Source organism: Astatotilapia calliptera, chromosome 15 (genome assembly GCF_900246225.1).
Source record: "Astatotilapia calliptera chromosome 15, fAstCal1.2, whole genome shotgun sequence".
Taxonomy (NCBI): Eukaryota; Metazoa; Chordata; class Actinopteri; order Cichliformes; family Cichlidae; genus Astatotilapia; species Astatotilapia calliptera.
The window spans coordinates 30,058,954-30,075,573 of record NC_039316.1 but is presented as its reverse complement, the minus strand read 5'-3'; the positions used below and the strand labels follow the sequence as shown (position 1 = coordinate 30,075,573).

The following is a 16,620-nucleotide window of genomic DNA, read 5'->3' as shown; positions in this document are numbered from 1 at the left end:
TGTACATATTATTTGTATCGCACTTCGGTTTTTTGCAAACGGGAGCTTTCTGTATAATATTGGTGACGCTGAGCACGTTTCCAAGGCTACCGTCTGTCGGGCAGTCAGGAATGTTACAGTTGCACTGAAACGTCTCCTGTACTGGTTTGTGGTGTTCCCCGGTCATAGACCCACAAGATTCATCAAAGAGGGATGCCACAAAATTGCAGGTAGCAGGATGAACAAAACTTAATTCATGATGTGGTGATATTTGAACTACTACTTAAATTTTACATTTATTCTCACGGTTCCCAGGCGTGATTGGCTGTATAGATGGCACTCACATTCCAATCATTGCTCCTTCAGTAAATGAAGGAGACTATGTGAACAGGAAGTCTTTCCACAGCATTAATGTACAGGTACATAGTTCCCTGTAGCATTTCAAACTAACAAATTATTTCATTATAGTAATGGATGCTAATTTGTGTTCTCTGCACTGTGAAGATCATATGTGATGCTGCCAACATTATCACAAATGTGGAAGCCAAGTGGCCAGGCTCTGTGAGTGGTGGTGGTGGTGGAGGACCCCCACCTGTTTTTCGGGCCTCCGCTTCTTTTCTGTTGGCTATAACGGGCCACATTTGAGCATACAGAGTAAGCAAATATGTACTTGTAATGTGCTCAGATAATTTCAATAAGTGCTTACAGAGGGGAAATTAATGTAGCCTCTAACTGCAATTGATTTACATCGGACAAACAGACCAAGCACTATGGCTCATAATACAATTACACCATACCTGTTTGGACTATATTTTTATATTTAATTTTTACTTGCTGCCAGGAATGTTTGGGGCCTGTTGGGTTGCACCTGCGCTCACATCACATCACAAAATAAAATGTATGAAATAAAAAATAAAATAAAATATAATAAAATAACGTGTTAAATGGGTGGAAATCCCTAGATCAATGTTTAAATTAACACTCACGCATTGACTCTGTCGGCTATGTTTTGCCATGCATGCTCCCTTTGTTTTGCAGCTGAGGCTGTGTTACTTTTTTTTCTGCAAAATTTGCATGTTATCGGCATATACTGCCATCAGAATTTCGGCCTCAAGCGCTGTGAAATACATTGACCGCGCCTTCTTTCCCTCCGTCTCCATGGTGACTCGCTTAATCTGTGCTCCACTAATCAGGGCTTTATGTATCCTCGTGCGTGCGCTTAACTTGGGGTTAAAGCAACTCCGCGTTGATTGAACTAATTGTTATCAGCCTTTCTGAAACCGAATATTCCGAGTTGGACAGTTCGGGGTTACTCAACCCTGAGTATCGTTTTTCACTCTGAGTTTTCTAAACCGGCTTCCTGAAATAGGGCCCTGGTGTTTCCAATCAAATAAAGACTCAACAGAGAACACCCATATGGAAAAGAAATAGTAAAAACTTATGTGATTACTCATGAAAGTGGCCACTTTCTCATTACTTTCATACATTGTTTTAGTAAGTATCCAAAACATACAAGTTTTATTATATAATTTTTCAAGGGATCTTATATCTGTTTTCACTCTTATATGCTTTTCATACAAGTTTCACAAAAGACAGATACAAAATTTATAAGATTTATATATATCTTTTCCATATGGGCAATGATGTTGAATACCTGTGTCCACAACTAAAAATGGCAAAAAAAACATAACACAGGATAGGATAAACGGCGTATAAAGAAAAAAAAAACACTGCAAAGGAGACTTGAAAATTATATAGATTGTATTATATTTCCAAAAATATATGTACAGTCTATTACAAAGGTTACAAAGCAAAAAGAATTGTCTATGTAACAAGAAACTGTCTAATTAAATGATCTTACAGTTCTGCTTTTGGGGAAAATACTTTTGACCAGTGAATATTCTCAGTACTCTGATCACAGAAAAATAAATAATGAATCAACATTTATATTACTGTACAATAAACTAGAAGGCAAAATCAAAACAGTCAAAGGAAAGATGGGAATCCTATTAGCTGTCTTTGGTCCTAAATGAACAAAATATGTACAACTGAAATCTTGTGGGTGACAATAGTTCATCTGTGAAATAGAAAAATATAGTGCATTTTCAATGTATCCAGAGCTCTCTACTGAGTAATATGTGTAAAAAGTAAAAAAAAAAAACCCAAAGAAAATCAATATAAATAAAATGTACAAGTTTTACAATTAGACCATATACAAAGATGTCCTCAAACCCCAGCTCTTTCTCAAACAGTTGACAGTGCTGCACTCTTTGGAAGCATCCACCACCTTGCCAAAGTGGAGAAACAAATTTCCAACTGCTGAACCACAAGATTTAAAAAATATGTTTGTATTCTATCTGCTACTCCTAAATTTCAGCCAGCACTCTATACCCTGCAGGTTCCTTTTATTTTATTTTATTTTTTGCCTTTTTTCATTTAAACTTTTTTTTTCTCCATGAAACAGAGTCACAACTAAACTTTTTTTCTCCTGTTTTTTCCAGAGTTGAGCAACCTGAAGTTCAGCATGATTCAAGTTGAAACATTGTATTGATTGCATCCTGGCCTTAATCTCAGTTTGGCTCAAACTGCTGTCTTCCCAGAACAGAAAGAAAAGAGGGACAGAGGCATCCTACAGTAGGTGTGAGGGGCCTTCTCCAGGGGTCTGCTTTGAAAATCAGAGCAGGGTGTAGGGAGTTGATGGTGAGAGACAGAGCGCTGCCTGTGAACTGGGGAGTTTTGTGCTGACTGAATGACTTTATGCCAGTATTCAATTCAAAGGCCCAATTGCTGAGGTCTGCTGTATGGATAAAGGGAGGTTGTGTATGACATAATGGGCTGGTCAGGGCTAATTTTGGGCGTCTCATCCCAAGATGAATCCCACTGTGAAAATGGATTTAAACAGTGCATCCACACTAAGCCAGATGATGTTGTTCATTTTAGGACAAAACTGCATGTTTTTCAAACTGAGAAGGAATTTTTCATCCACACAAGCATGGTTTAAATATGTCAAACTAACAGGTGGCAATACAGCAAACGGTTGAGAAAGTACAGAAAAAATGTGACTTTGAAATGACTTAATTGATTACAGAAGCTGAAGTTCTAAACCCTGTGTGTTGTCCATTGTCAAGACTATATCTTAGCCTTTTTTGGTGAGGCTCAGGATTCAATAATGTCTGTGGAGGCCTTTTTTGTTGTCTTTTCTAGATTTTTGAACCAATTTCAGTCACAGGCTTAGGGTGGACAAAAGGTAAAAAAAGAACCCTTTTTTAGTGCTTGTGGCCCAATGTGGACATTTCAAAGATGACAGAGGAAAAAATGAAGAAAGCTTCAGTTGGTTTTACTGGCTGTTAGCGAGCTCCAGGTTGATTCCTGATTTGGTTGTACTTTTTTCTATGGTGAGAAAATAAGTAAAGCTTTGAAAACACAGAGTTATGTTTAAGGTCGCAGCAGCAGTGAGAGAAGAACACCACTTCCCTTTATGTGACAGCTGAATACCTACATTTTCGTATCAAAGGACAGTGCAGTAAAACAAATTCAACATTGAAACTTTTCCTTTTCTTGGGAGTCTTTTTTGTTTGTTTGTTTGTTTTTGAAGTGGAGACAGATGGCACCAAATAGGTTGATTGGCTTTTAGCACATCCTCTGCACAGCCCCCTCTTCTCTGTTCTCCATAGAAAGCCATATGGAAGAAAAGAAGAGGAATCTTAAGAAACACTTTAATGCATGTTCTGTCACATCTGCTCCTGTGAGTGATGAGCTGCAAAGACGCATGAATAAACAAGGAGGCTGCATGGCTGCCTGCAGAGCCGGGACGGAGGGATTTAACAACACAGTCCGTGTCTGAGAGGAGCTCCATGGTTTGGTCTGGCATTTTCATACCTAGACCCTGAAGGGGCTTGTTGATTTTTTTTTTTTTGTTAGAAAATGATGTCAGCATGGCTAATTGGCACCATTTAAGTGTTTTATCTCTGCAGTCACTCAATTCAACATTTTCATGCCACGTTAGAGTCTCATCACATGTTTAACATATCATAGCGGCAAAATACAACATGATTATTTCATTTGATGAGTTGGCATGGTATTTTTTCCAAACCATTTCAGGTCAAAGAGGTACATTTGTTTCCTTTTGCAGCAGTGACTGAATCTTTCCAAAGGTTTTGTCTCAGAATAGCACACCCATGCTTTCTATGTCATCTAGCACCTTAAAAAGTCCCAGTCGAGGACAATTTCTACCTGGTAATTATTGCTCTTTTTAGTCCAACTCTTTCTCACTGACTGTGTCACTTGTGGCATAAAACAGAGTCTGTGCACACAAGTTCAAGATAAAAAGACATCATGCTAAAAACAAACACACAAAAAAAGGAAGTAGTACAACACTGAAATGAGCCACAGAAAGCAATGCCATTGAAGTGCCTAAAATAGTGGCAATACTTAAACACATTTTAAGGCAGTATTACGTCTCGTCAATTCTTGAACGCACTCGCAGCTAAACAATTCTTCAAAACAACCACTATGTAAAACATTTTAGGCAAAATGATGGCAAAGCACAGCTGCAACTCCAATACAATCTTTCAAACGTGCTGACACATTCTACTCAACAACCAAGTGTATCCCATAGTGAACACTAAGGGAAGGATAGATGAAGGATATTGCTACTCTGATAGAAAAAAATTCTGGTGATTTAAAGAACAGTTTGCTTCCTGCATCTCCATCTGTGCTGCACTCATCAGAAAATTGTTTGCTAAAAAATGCTGAAAATTTGAAACCAGGTCAAGAACCCACTCCAACAGGCTGCAAAACAAGCGTGTGAGGATAATATTTTCACTTCAACAGCACATGAAGGAAAACAAAAGTCATTGCAAACAGTCCAGTACAAAAAGTACTTTGAAATCTGCACCTAAAAAGTTCTGTCTCTGTTTGGATAAAAGAGTTACCCTGTTGTCACATCCAAAGAGGAGAGGAAAAAGAACTTTTATATGTGCCAAAACGTGTCATCGTGGCAGACACAAAGAAAAACGAAAAAAAAACAAACAACTAAAACCGCTTCAAGGTGTTGTAGTTCGTATAAAGGAAATCCTTAGACAACGTGTGCACATAAAGAGAAATATAAGCGGCAAACTCCTTTCCAATGCGCTGTTTGATATGTGGTTTAGTTTGTACGCGCTTCTACAAAAAGAAGGGAAAAATACATTTGTCTCATCCAGGTAGTTTCTTTTTTGTTGCCGTTTTTTGCCCTTTTCCTCTCTTTAGTGCCCTTTAAAGAGGCGGACCACAATCATTCACTGAGAAACAAAGGAATGATTTCACTCCAGGCACAGCCAGAAGAGTCAGACATCATACGTCTGTTTGCTTTGACAATTATTCCATTTATGTCCCAAGTCAAGTTTTGTTCTCGCCCTCTCCGAAGGCAGCCTGTCAGAGATCGTCACACCTGGACACCTGTGCCGTGGAGGTGCAGCATCTGGGCTCTCATAGTCTGTATGCTGCTCATGATCTTTTTCTGATGGCCCACCAGAGTGATCCCCAAGCTCATCACATCCCTGGAAAAGAGGACAACATTATGAGTCAGTGCACCATCACAGCCTCAGCTTTTCCATTATTGTGAGTATACAGCTAAACACAGCAGGCTTGTTTATGAATCTTAATAATGAATTTTCACAAGGTGAGATAGCAAAACCCATAATCTAAAGTAGTCTTTTTTTTTTCCCCTTTGGGAAGTTTGGAGCTCTTTTTATCGAAATATACTTGGTAATGAGTTTATCAAGATCACAGGTAAACAATATGGAAACAAAAAAATAGGCTTATTCCCAAGACAATGTGGTTCAGAAAAAGAACTGTTTTTTCTTGGTGAAATAAAAGCTAGTATTAGCCACTTTATGGTGGGTTACAGAAACTCAAAACACATTCTAGCAACAATTCTACTTCTGAATACAGCTGAAGCTTTTACTCAAGGACAAGTAATAAAGTGTAGAGGAGAGCACAGTTTAAGCATAGTTGGTTTTAATGTTCCCTACTAATGCTTAAACCCCTTCGGGTTTCCTATCTACTCACTCGATTGACATCCTGGCCACAGATTCCAAGGAACTGTAGCCAGCTGCTGTGAAGTTGTCTCTGTATCGCTCCATCTTGATGGCTTCCAGCCACTCTCCCACTGAGCGGAAAGAAGTGAAGTCTGGTGTGCTCTGATCTAACAGGGGACTAATTGGTCTGTGGGATGAGCACAGAAAAATGGTTAAGTCTTATGCAAAAAGGAAACGTTAGGCTGAAAACACAATCAAACAAGAGATGAGACAGAGCAGTGACCAAAGGCATCCAGCAGTGCGGTAAATTATAAGCAGGGGAAAAACTTGCTGATTGGAGGCTTTGGTCGATAAGAATATCACAAATAGATGTTGCATTCCATGCTCTGCTTCTGAAAAATGTTTTTGTCAATATCCTTTCGATTTGAATACATTCCCAGGAACATACCCCGTACAGTCTCTGTACAGAAAATGCTTTTTAACCAGTTATAACCTCTGAGCCTCATCTCACAGTGGAAAGCATGTTCTGACTGCGAGAAGAATTCATTTGACAAACGTCAGAGTGAGCTCCGGAGTTCCCACTGCACTCCAAAGTACTAGAAACTCATTATAGAGATTGATTTAAAAGCCCTGCTATTGACCATAAAGGCATGAAAGCTGCTTTGGGCTATCGATCCCCTTGGATTTATCTTTCATCTTTGAACTTGAGAGGCTAAATCATCCACTGGACACTCTAGATCATCTACCAGTGTGATAAGTTGAAGTTCTATAGCTTATGAAGCCTACATTTTATAATAAATCATTAGGGGTCTTATTTCCATACCTTGTACACGTTCCCACTGGGGTTTTCAGTGTGTTAGGGTTACGTATCATCTTATCAAGGATGCCAACTACTTGATCAAATTTGGGGCGTTCGGCTCGGTCTTTCTGCCAGCAGTCCAGCATTAGCTGATGTAAACCCGGCGGACAGTCCATGGGGGCTGGAAGACGGTATCCTTCCTCTATTGCCTTAATGACCTGTAAAATTTAAAACAGACGAAGAAAGTAGCATCAGCCTTTGGTATCATCCTAAATCCAAACAAAAAACAAAAAACCTCTAACCCATACCTCAAACCCTTCAGTCTCAGCCTAGCTTTTTGCCATTTAACACCAGCTTTTAGCATCAACCTAATCCCAACCTCCTGCCCTGTACTCTCACTAACAGCGTTGACTATCATTTGAAACCCTTCAGAGTCCAGTTTTAGTTTCACGTTAACTCTAAACCCTAACCCACAACCCTTTAGCATTAGTCTATAGTATAATATTACCACAAGCCAAGCTCACTAAGCTCTTGGTATATAGCAGTATTGTACCTTAATTATGTCATGGTTACCTAAAACACTTAGACCTGAGGAAAAAATTGTCTATCATGTGCCAGCTTTGTTACAGTCAATGGGATCATGAGGATTTAATGCAGAACTATTTAGAGTAGCTATAAGCAGCATCATTCTGCTATATAACCTCTTTCTGGAATGGTTAATGATCTCAAATTCTATCTGTGGCCAAGTGTTTTCAATTTATGTGCAGAAGATTGTCACCCAGCTTGAGAGCTAAGATACCGTAAACTTAAAGCAAAGATTTTTAAAGCAATGGGCATCTTGTAGATAGACTTGACCTTTACCAAATTTGCTACATAATTAGTATGTGTATTACTAAGAGATATTTGCATGTAACTTTTTGTAGGACCTGGGATATCTTGGCCTTTAAAGCATCAATGAAGATTATCTTTATTTCAGTCTGTCTCCCCCTCGACTTTATGGAAGTGTAATACTAAACTCACTAATTACCCACTGAATAAAGTTGGCCTTATCTTGGTCACATTTTTCACCAGTTTGAACTGAAATCTATGGACACAATGGCACCCATACTAAACAACTATTTAATGTATAATTCAAGCACACACACAGATTGGGTTTAGATTAGGGTGGGTGGGGAGTGCTGGATAATTTTATTCAACTCATGAGTACTATTCCTCATATGTCTAAACAAAGACCTCTTGTACAGTATATACCAATAAACAGAAAAGAACTTCTGCAACGTTTTTTGACCTAATTTACACATATCGTTTTATGCAGAGTTAATAAAAATTCAAGGTTTTTAAAAATTGTAGGTGCAACAGGAACATTATGCAACAAGCTCTCCTTCCTTTAATGTGTTGAGATGTTTATATCTCTGCATATATTCATCAGCTATTCTTGTCAGGACTGCTTAGACAAGAATGAGTCATGGAGGGAACCAGTGTCAAAACACTGAAACCGTTGGGAAAAATGCAAATAATGTTCTTCCTGTATCCCTGGAGGATGTTTGCTGACATCTTGACAAAGTGAAAAAATTTCTGACATTGATGTCTGTCAAGCAGCAGACGGTCAAAACACCACATATCCCACTTTCACGCCCAACCATCTTGTTTAGCATTTCTAACATCTGATTGTTCAATCAGCAGGCCTCTGCTTTGGAACGCAGGAGAATATTAATCATATTTAGCTACGATGCTGTGGGTGCTAAAACAGGAAGCCATATAGGAATCTTAAAGCCAGAACTCACTCGCCTTTCACTATCAATCAAAATGTGTCAAGTGTCTGAGAATAAGGAACAGCTTCAAATGGTCTGGCACTGTTGGATTATCTCAGTGGGAGTTGGCAGGAAAGAAGGCAACAGCACTCAGAGAGCTGCGGGTGAGTCAGTCATTATAGCAATTTGTGACATTTGTAAAGTGAAGAGCGGGATTGAAAAAAACCCCCACATTTGTTCATAAAGGTAGAAAAATGTGGGTAATGTCCAGAGTCAGGAAGATGACTTTGAATTTACTTGATGGTGAGGCTGCAAGATGGGTAAAAGAATGAATCATGATTACAAGTCTGTGGTTCATGAGTCAAGTAAGTGGTATTCCTCTGCACTTTAAAAACACATGTGTTAGGAGTACCCTACAGAGCTTTGCGATCTTTAGCTCTGAGACACTGAGTTGAATTACATTAGCCTTTGTTTTAGACTGCAGTTCTTGTGGCTTCAGCACAGGGAAATCTTTTTACTCTACTTCCTCTTTTACTTTGGGATGCTTACAAATGTGTTTATGTTCACATTTATTTGATTTAAAAAAAGGTACAGTGATCATTTAGTAATTAATGAGGACACTAGTGCATCATATAAATGTGCTTTGATTTAACCTTATAGGTTAATTTTCATCAGTTTTTCCTGGTTGCTCCATAACATTTGAAACATTCAAAGGAAACTTAGATGGGAAAGTATTTCTGCTTGGATTAAAAAACTTAAACAAATAAGGGTCAAAAATAATTACATAACATAACATAACAATTACAAACAAACATTAACTACATTACAAAGTTCAGAAGAACAGTCAAAACCACATTATTAGAATACGAAGTGATTGATAAACAGGCACTACTTCAGGTTATGAAAGCACACTTGACTGTCCAGCAGCAGCTGTTTTACGCATTTGATGTTGCTGTTCCTTAGTTCCTTTTGTCACCGTGTTCTAGGCATACACTGATCTACGAAGCTTGGAAAGAAAAGCGTCCGGACTTCTTTAGGTTTCTTGAAGACGTTTGATGTTTCATCTGAGAACAGTCTTCAGTTCTAAGAGCAAATGGTGGAGAGTCCCAGATTTTAAGCCCTATGGGAGTGTCTGCCAAGAAGGTCACGGACCCCGCCCCCCCCCCCCCCCCCCCCCCCCCCGTCTTCAAGAAACTTAAAGAAGTCCAGACGCTTTTCTTTCCAAGCTCCTTAGACTACGATGACCTGGATGACTGAGAACCTTCATAGACATAGGCATGCACTGCTTGATGAGAAAAGGCCGGCTTAGTGGTTGTTATATTCCATTGCATTAACTTTTTATCTAAAAATCATGGCGTCAATAGATAAATTGATCCTTAATTGATCTTGTGTAAGTGTATTCACAAGTTTTAAAACTTGTGTAGTATTGACTGCCAGAGTCACAGACACTCAATGTCTGGGGTGACAAGGTACTAAACCCTGAGTTGCTCATGACTGGAGTGTGAGCAGGTGATAGATGTAGAAAGACCATGCTTACTTGAATGAGACATGTTATATAAAGCACATTGAGTGCTTAAGTCGAGTAGAAAAGTGCTATATAATAATAATAATAATAATAATAAACTTTATTTATAAAGCACACTTAAAAACCAAGGGTATGCCAAGGTGCTTAACAAGTAAAATAGAGTATAGGAGGAGGATAATAGAAATAGGACCAAAGCAAGTACTAAATATGCAAACAGATAACTGTCACTAATACATAGGAAAGCAACAGGTACAGAGCAAACAAGAATTTAAATGAGCATAGAGGTGCATGATATAAAATCATAAAAGAGATATTAACTAGAGGGAAAGGCAAGATTGAATAAGTGGGTTTTTAATCGTGATTTGAACAGTGCAATAGAGTCAGATGCGCGGAGGTCGAGAGGAAGGGTATTCCACAGTACCGGGGCAGCCAGAGCAAACGCACGGTCACCCCGGGACTTCAGTCGAGATCTGGGTTGGGTCAGAAGTAGTTGAGTGGCAGATCTGAGTGTTCTAGCAGGAGTATGTGGTTTGAGAAGTTCACTAAGGTAATATAAGAATCAGTGTGTGTTGTGAATTTATTATTATGCCAATATTTTTCTATTCACTCACTAATAAGTCATCATCTTACTACAAAAACTAACTTACAGAGTTTGCAGTATAATATAACCAGGGGACTTAGGAAAGCTAGACAGATAACTGATTGTATAACTTCCACCAGGTCACCAGCAAACCACTTAGTTGGTTGGTTCTATTTTAGCCACACACTTCTCAAGTACAGAAGATATTACATTTCAGCTCAGCTCTCTTACTTGAAATTACTTGTTGACACCTACAAGGCACAAACTACCCGAGTATTGCTGCAAAGAGAATACAACAGTTTTCACAGTAGTTGCAATACTGCTGAGATGCATAGGCATTAGGGGTGCAACGATACACAAAATTCACAGTTCGGTTCGGTTCGATACTTTGGTGTCACGGTTCGATATTTTTTCGATACAAAAAAAATGTTCATGCCTTTTTAATTTGTCATTTATTAAAATTATAAATATATATTTTAACTCAAAAGTACAGTTTTTAAATTTAACCCTAACCCTTGTGCGTGTTTTTTATTTTGACAGCGAATGCGCACCTGCGGACCACTTATGTGCAGCCCTGGTTATTTAGCTCGTCATATTGCAGCCACAGAAATTATTTTGTCCATGAAACCATAAAGCTGCACTTTCTTTTTGCCTTATAGTCTGATTTGTCATAACTTCTCCGTTTTGTGGTAAGCTTTTCTTTGGCTGTCACTTCTTCACCCTGACCTGTCTTATTTGGCTCAGCAGAACTAAAATATATATCGTGCTGCTTTTACACACACACTCACATAAGCTCAGCGATTCTCTGCGCGATCAACCTCTCACATGTTTAAGCTTGCTGCGGGAGATTTCACTTGTCATGTTTGCATAGTAAGCTAACGATTAATAAGACGATGTCAGAGGAATTGGTGCACAAATTATCATCACTCACAGATCAGTGCTGTCGCTCTCTATACACAGTTAGCACGATTGCAAAGTGAAAGCAAAAAAACAAGCGCAAATTCAAACTGATTTCAATATGTCACATATTGACAGTGGCTCACCAATGCCAATGACATAATTACCCAGCTACATTTCCGAAAGAATGCAAAAGCATTGACATATATTTTTTCTTCCTACAATAGCCCGACAGGCAGGGCAGAGATAGATTTTGGTAGCCCGACTGAAAAAATCGCTAGCCCCGGGACGTCGGGCTAGCGATATTGCAAGCCCTGTATCTGATTGAGGAATCACTCATCTTTGGAAAAGAGAGTTTATTACAGAGAAATGTCTCTTTCCAAAATAAAAGCTATACTATCCGCTTCTTCTGGGCTATATTCTCAGCAGCATAAGGAGAATCATGTGCTAACAGCTGTCTAAATGACTCGGCTAAAGTTAGTAGCATGCTTGTTGTTTTTGTCTTTGCACTAGGATGATGTAAATGTGCAGTCATATTCGTTGTGTTCCCACTAGTGCTTTCAGGTTGATCTTGTTGAAATGACCTTAACGCCACAACACGGCAAATCTCCGTTAACGAGCTACCGCCGATCGCCCCGTGCATGGGGCTAGACGGCCTACACGTTAACGAGATAACTGCGCTAACACACTAGTTCCCACCCATGTAATTGAGCATTGCATGGCACATCCAACATACTGTTTTACTTTAGTTCATGACTCGCTTACCTTCAGGGTCATACGTCGCATGAAAACCAAAATAATTCCAAACGCCAGATCTGAATGTTGCAAGGAGAGCTTAACTTCTGTCTTGCTAGCTTGCCCTGCGCTCTTCCTTCTGACTATGCTGTCTGTGTTGAGCGCTCAGTGGATCTGCGCTCGACAGTGCAGCCTAGGCGGAGTAGTCAAACGCAGATTCACTGAGCGCTCAACACAGACAGCATCGTCAGAAGGAAAGTTGATAAAATAAATTACAAATGTTCTATTGTTCGATACATATGCGTACCGAACCGAAAGCACTGTATCGAACGGTTCAATATCGATACGAATATCGTTGCACCCCTAATAGGCATTTATGTTTTTGCAGGAGTTCTTTAAAATTTAAGCAAAGCAAATGTCTTTGCTCTCATTGCTGACTTGTTTGCAGTGTAATAGGAACCAATGTGACTAGCAGTGTTGAACCAATTACCATAAGTCATTATAAACTTTTAAAGACGTTTGAATCAAAAGCATTCTGCATGACAAGTGTTTTCCACTCCTGTTATTTATATTAATAACACTACCAAATCCATGCTCTCAGGGCTTCATTTCAATGCATGTCCCACTTCAGGCTTGTTTCTCCTTCAAATGGATTCAAGCAGCATGATTATAGCAAGACTTCTTGAACTAATTAAGCCCAAGGTTACTGTCATCGCAGAGCTGCTCTCATGAGGATCTTGTAAGAAACCTCAAAAAAGAATTGCGAACCAGAATTTCTGTCTGTGATTTTTTTCAATATTTTAATGGGAGGACTTTATTAGTCATAATTAAGGGTGAACTTCTGGGGAAATTGTCATACTCTGACAACTCGTGTCTGGCTTCAGATAATATTTTGTGAAATAGTAGTTTTCATTCAAGAATCTGATTGGAAGTAATGCACAGACTTCAGTGCACTGAGACCCTTAACACTGGTTTATAATTTGGGTCACTTACATTAATAAGATCTAATTGTGACTATCATTATTATTGTTATTACAAGTGTTGAAACCAGTGAATGTGTTTTCCTGTCAGTCATGTTATGAACGTACATCCAGAAGTAACTTACATCTTGGTTGGACATGTCCCAGTAAGGCCGTTCTCCATACGACATAACCTCCCACATGACAACACCGTAACTCCACACGTCACTTGCAGAGGTGAATTTACGGTACTGAATAGCTTCTGGTGCAGTCCACCGGACAGGGATTTTTCCACCCTGTTCAGTAAAACAGTATCAAACGATTTTTATGCATTTTTCAGTTATATGCAAAAATACACATAAGACACAAAACAGCTTTAGCAGACTTTTACCGACTTTTAGTTATTAGCTATAAGATTTAATAGCTACTAAATCCTTTATCAATGTCATAAAGCTTAGTGTAAATAGTTGGCTGGTCTTGCTCTTTTGCTTCTGAGAACCTTGACGAAAGTGCATCCATTCTTCTTTTTACAATGTAAAAAAATGTAATGCAAACTTAATGTTTTACCATTTTTACTGTTTTGCTGCTCACAAAACCGATATCAGCTGAAAGACTACACACTTGAAGTACTGGCTTGGTATTTTGTGGAGTTGCAATTGAATGTCCATCATATATTCGAACCACCCTAAATATTACATTACACATTTTTATCTTTTTCTTGAGGACATTTCCAGTCCTTCCCTTCACCATAATGCTAATGAGTAAAATCCATTTTTAGTGTTGCCATTTTACAATTTTACAAATTAATCTGATTCACTTTAAGGGTCTCTTGATTATTGAAGAATTCAGGTTGTTCCCTGTTGTGAATTCGCCAGATGGCCACTAATAACAGCATTTAAAATTCCAGACATTTTAATGATTTTCATTTATATAACAATTATAATTGAACTCTAAAGCATTATTAAATATTCGATTTTAATGACTTACACCTTTAAAGCATTCCAAAAGACCGTCCTGTTAGGAAGTTGTGGTAAAATACACAGTTTCACATACTAAAAATGGTGTAGAGTAGGCTGGTGCTCACTCTAACATTCACAAGCAGTGACTTGATTAGAGAATTCAGACAGGGCTCTTGGTGGGGAGAGCAAGTGCTTTAATTGACTCACGGTTGTTGTGTAGACAGCCTCGGGATCGTCGTCTATCACCCTCGACAGGCCGAAGTCAGACACTTTACACACGAGATTGCAGTTGACCAGGATATTCCGTGCAGCCAGATCACGATGGACATATCCCATATCGGAAAGGTATCTCATTCCCGCTGCTATACCCCGCAACATTCCCACCAGCTGGATGACTGTGAACTGGCCATCGTGTTTCTGCATGGCACAGTAAAACACAGACAGGTCAGCCATTTTCACTGACCATGATGGAAATGTAGGTCACAGCACTGCAGCAGCTTCAGCACAAGATTTATGATATTTATGCACTGCACAAATTCTGCTGCAGACTCCCCACTCTCTGAGACACTTTCCAGCAAACTGCAGGGAAAAGTTACAAAAGATGCCGCTCAGAGCCTCCTGCACATCGAAGGTTATACTTACCCTGAGGAAAGCATCTAATGAGCCGTTCTCCATGTACTCGATGACAATCATGACTGGTTTTCCTGGAGAAATAAAAAAGAAAGGGGATTATTAATTAACACCTACATTTTATTTGCTCACAAAGTACTCCCTAATAAAAAGCAGTTATTTTTAACCATACATTTCATTGCATTTAATTAAAGCTCACCATCTGCTCCTTTTATTACTGCATCTAAATGAGGAAATGCGACTAATTTCATGTGGTACGTCAGTCGAACTTTGCCAGCTAAATCTATTCTGATAATGCAGGTCTTACAGAATGTTTGAACTCCTTCATTTAGAGTTTTAAACATTGTGTTTACCTCTCGTCACGACTCCCTCCAGATGAACGACATTAGGATGGTCAAATTGTCCCATAATGCTGGCTTCACACAGGAAGTCACGCCTCTGCTTCTCAGTGTATCCCACTTTGAGTGTCTTGATGGCAACTGACACATCCCGTTTTCCAGGCAGCTTCAGTCGGCCACTGCACACCTCTCCAAACTCTCCTGCGTGAGGTGAAACTTCATGAGTGAGGTGGAGAGTGGGTACAAAAAAACGAAGAAGCAGCACTTCAAGATGACAAATTTATTAGTGTATTTTGAGACAAAGCAGCTGTGCAGAGCAGGAATACAAATTGGAGTGTGACACCTTGTTATACTCAGGGGAATGCAGCCCACACCTATAATAAGACATGCTAGAGATGCATAGATACTGTCATTGACCGCCTCTGTAAAACCCATGTGGCAGCAATTTTTCAGCTGTGGGTAGCGCTGTGATTGCCTCTACCAAATGTAGCCCACACATTAATTGCAATGAACTTTTTTCCCCTCTTTGCAATTGCTCCATCAATACACGATGCATAAAGCTGTGTCCCCATTCAAGGTGTAAATATTTGGTTGTCAGTGTGATATACGAGAGCACCGACTGACTAAACACAAAGAGCTGAGAGACATGGGATGGGCTCACCTGCTCCAATAACCCGCTCGATTTTAATGCAAGAGGCATCCAGCTCCTTGGCAAATTGATGGACAGCCCTGTTCGGGTCCTCGTAGGTTTCGGGGTCAATGTAGGTTTTGGTGCCTGGAAATTTAACTGTAGAAAGGTAAGAGGATTACTGTTAATGATTAAATATGCACACTGCGCACCAGCGGGTGCTTGACAGGCAAACGATTGGTAAGGCCAGTGAGTCAGAGGGAATTGCTGAGCAGTCAGCGGCTGGTGTCAAAAAAGGGAAGCTAAGATTTGAGTAACCTGTGCGTTGTGCTTTTTATGAGGTTGTTGGTTACATTTCACCTCTTTGCAGAGACCGGCTGTATTCAACTCGGTGCTTTTCTATCCATGATATCATTCTATGGATAGCGGGGTATTTTTATGTGTGATTGAGTGGGTGCGGGGCTATCCCACTCTTAAATCTCCCATCAGTTTGCTCATAACAATAAGCTTTATAGCCAACAGTGAGCACGTTTTGTTTTGGGGGGTTTTGCATGTATTTGAATTTTTTGACCCATTTTTGAAGTTCTGCAGTTGCTAAATGACATTGGTTTTCAGGGTTCAGGAATTTATCAAAGAAATTTAAGTGTCTTTATTTTGGACTGTATAATTTTCAGACTGATAAGCAAAGGTGTTTATTTATGTATTTATTTTATTTATAAGGAACCCCATTAGCTTCCACAATAGTGGTCTTTCTGGGGCCCAAGCGATGAAGTATGATCTAATACAGCATTACACAGTAAAAAAGTAGATTAAAAAAATA

The 16,620-nt window shown here is 39.3% G+C and overlaps 1 protein-coding gene across 3 annotated transcripts in view; it reads right to left on the bottom strand.

Moving 5' to 3' along the window:
• Nucleotides 1-3,882: 3,882 nt before the first annotated feature.
• epha7 (eph receptor A7) overlaps nucleotides 3,883-16,620 on the bottom strand; it is an 83,739-nt gene continuing 71,001 nt past the window's right edge. For 2 of the 3 annotated variants that reach the window (XM_026143112.1, XM_026143114.1), the window contains exons 10-17: nucleotides 15,834-15,959; nucleotides 15,188-15,373; nucleotides 14,847-14,908; nucleotides 14,412-14,621; nucleotides 13,392-13,541; nucleotides 6,823-7,016; nucleotides 6,031-6,186; nucleotides 3,883-5,519 (exon numbers count right to left, since the gene is read on the bottom strand). In XM_026143112.1, the coding sequence (XP_025998897.1) occupies nucleotides 5,405-5,519; nucleotides 6,031-6,186; nucleotides 6,823-7,016; nucleotides 13,392-13,541; nucleotides 14,412-14,621; nucleotides 14,847-14,908; nucleotides 15,188-15,373; nucleotides 15,834-15,959 (1,199 nt within the window). In that variant the 3' untranslated portion in view covers nucleotides 3,883-5,404. The remainder of the gene's footprint in view (nucleotides 5,520-6,030; nucleotides 6,187-6,822; nucleotides 7,017-13,391; nucleotides 13,542-14,411; nucleotides 14,622-14,846; nucleotides 14,909-15,187; nucleotides 15,374-15,833; nucleotides 15,960-16,620) is intronic. The other variant, XM_026143113.1, reaches the window with a different exon arrangement.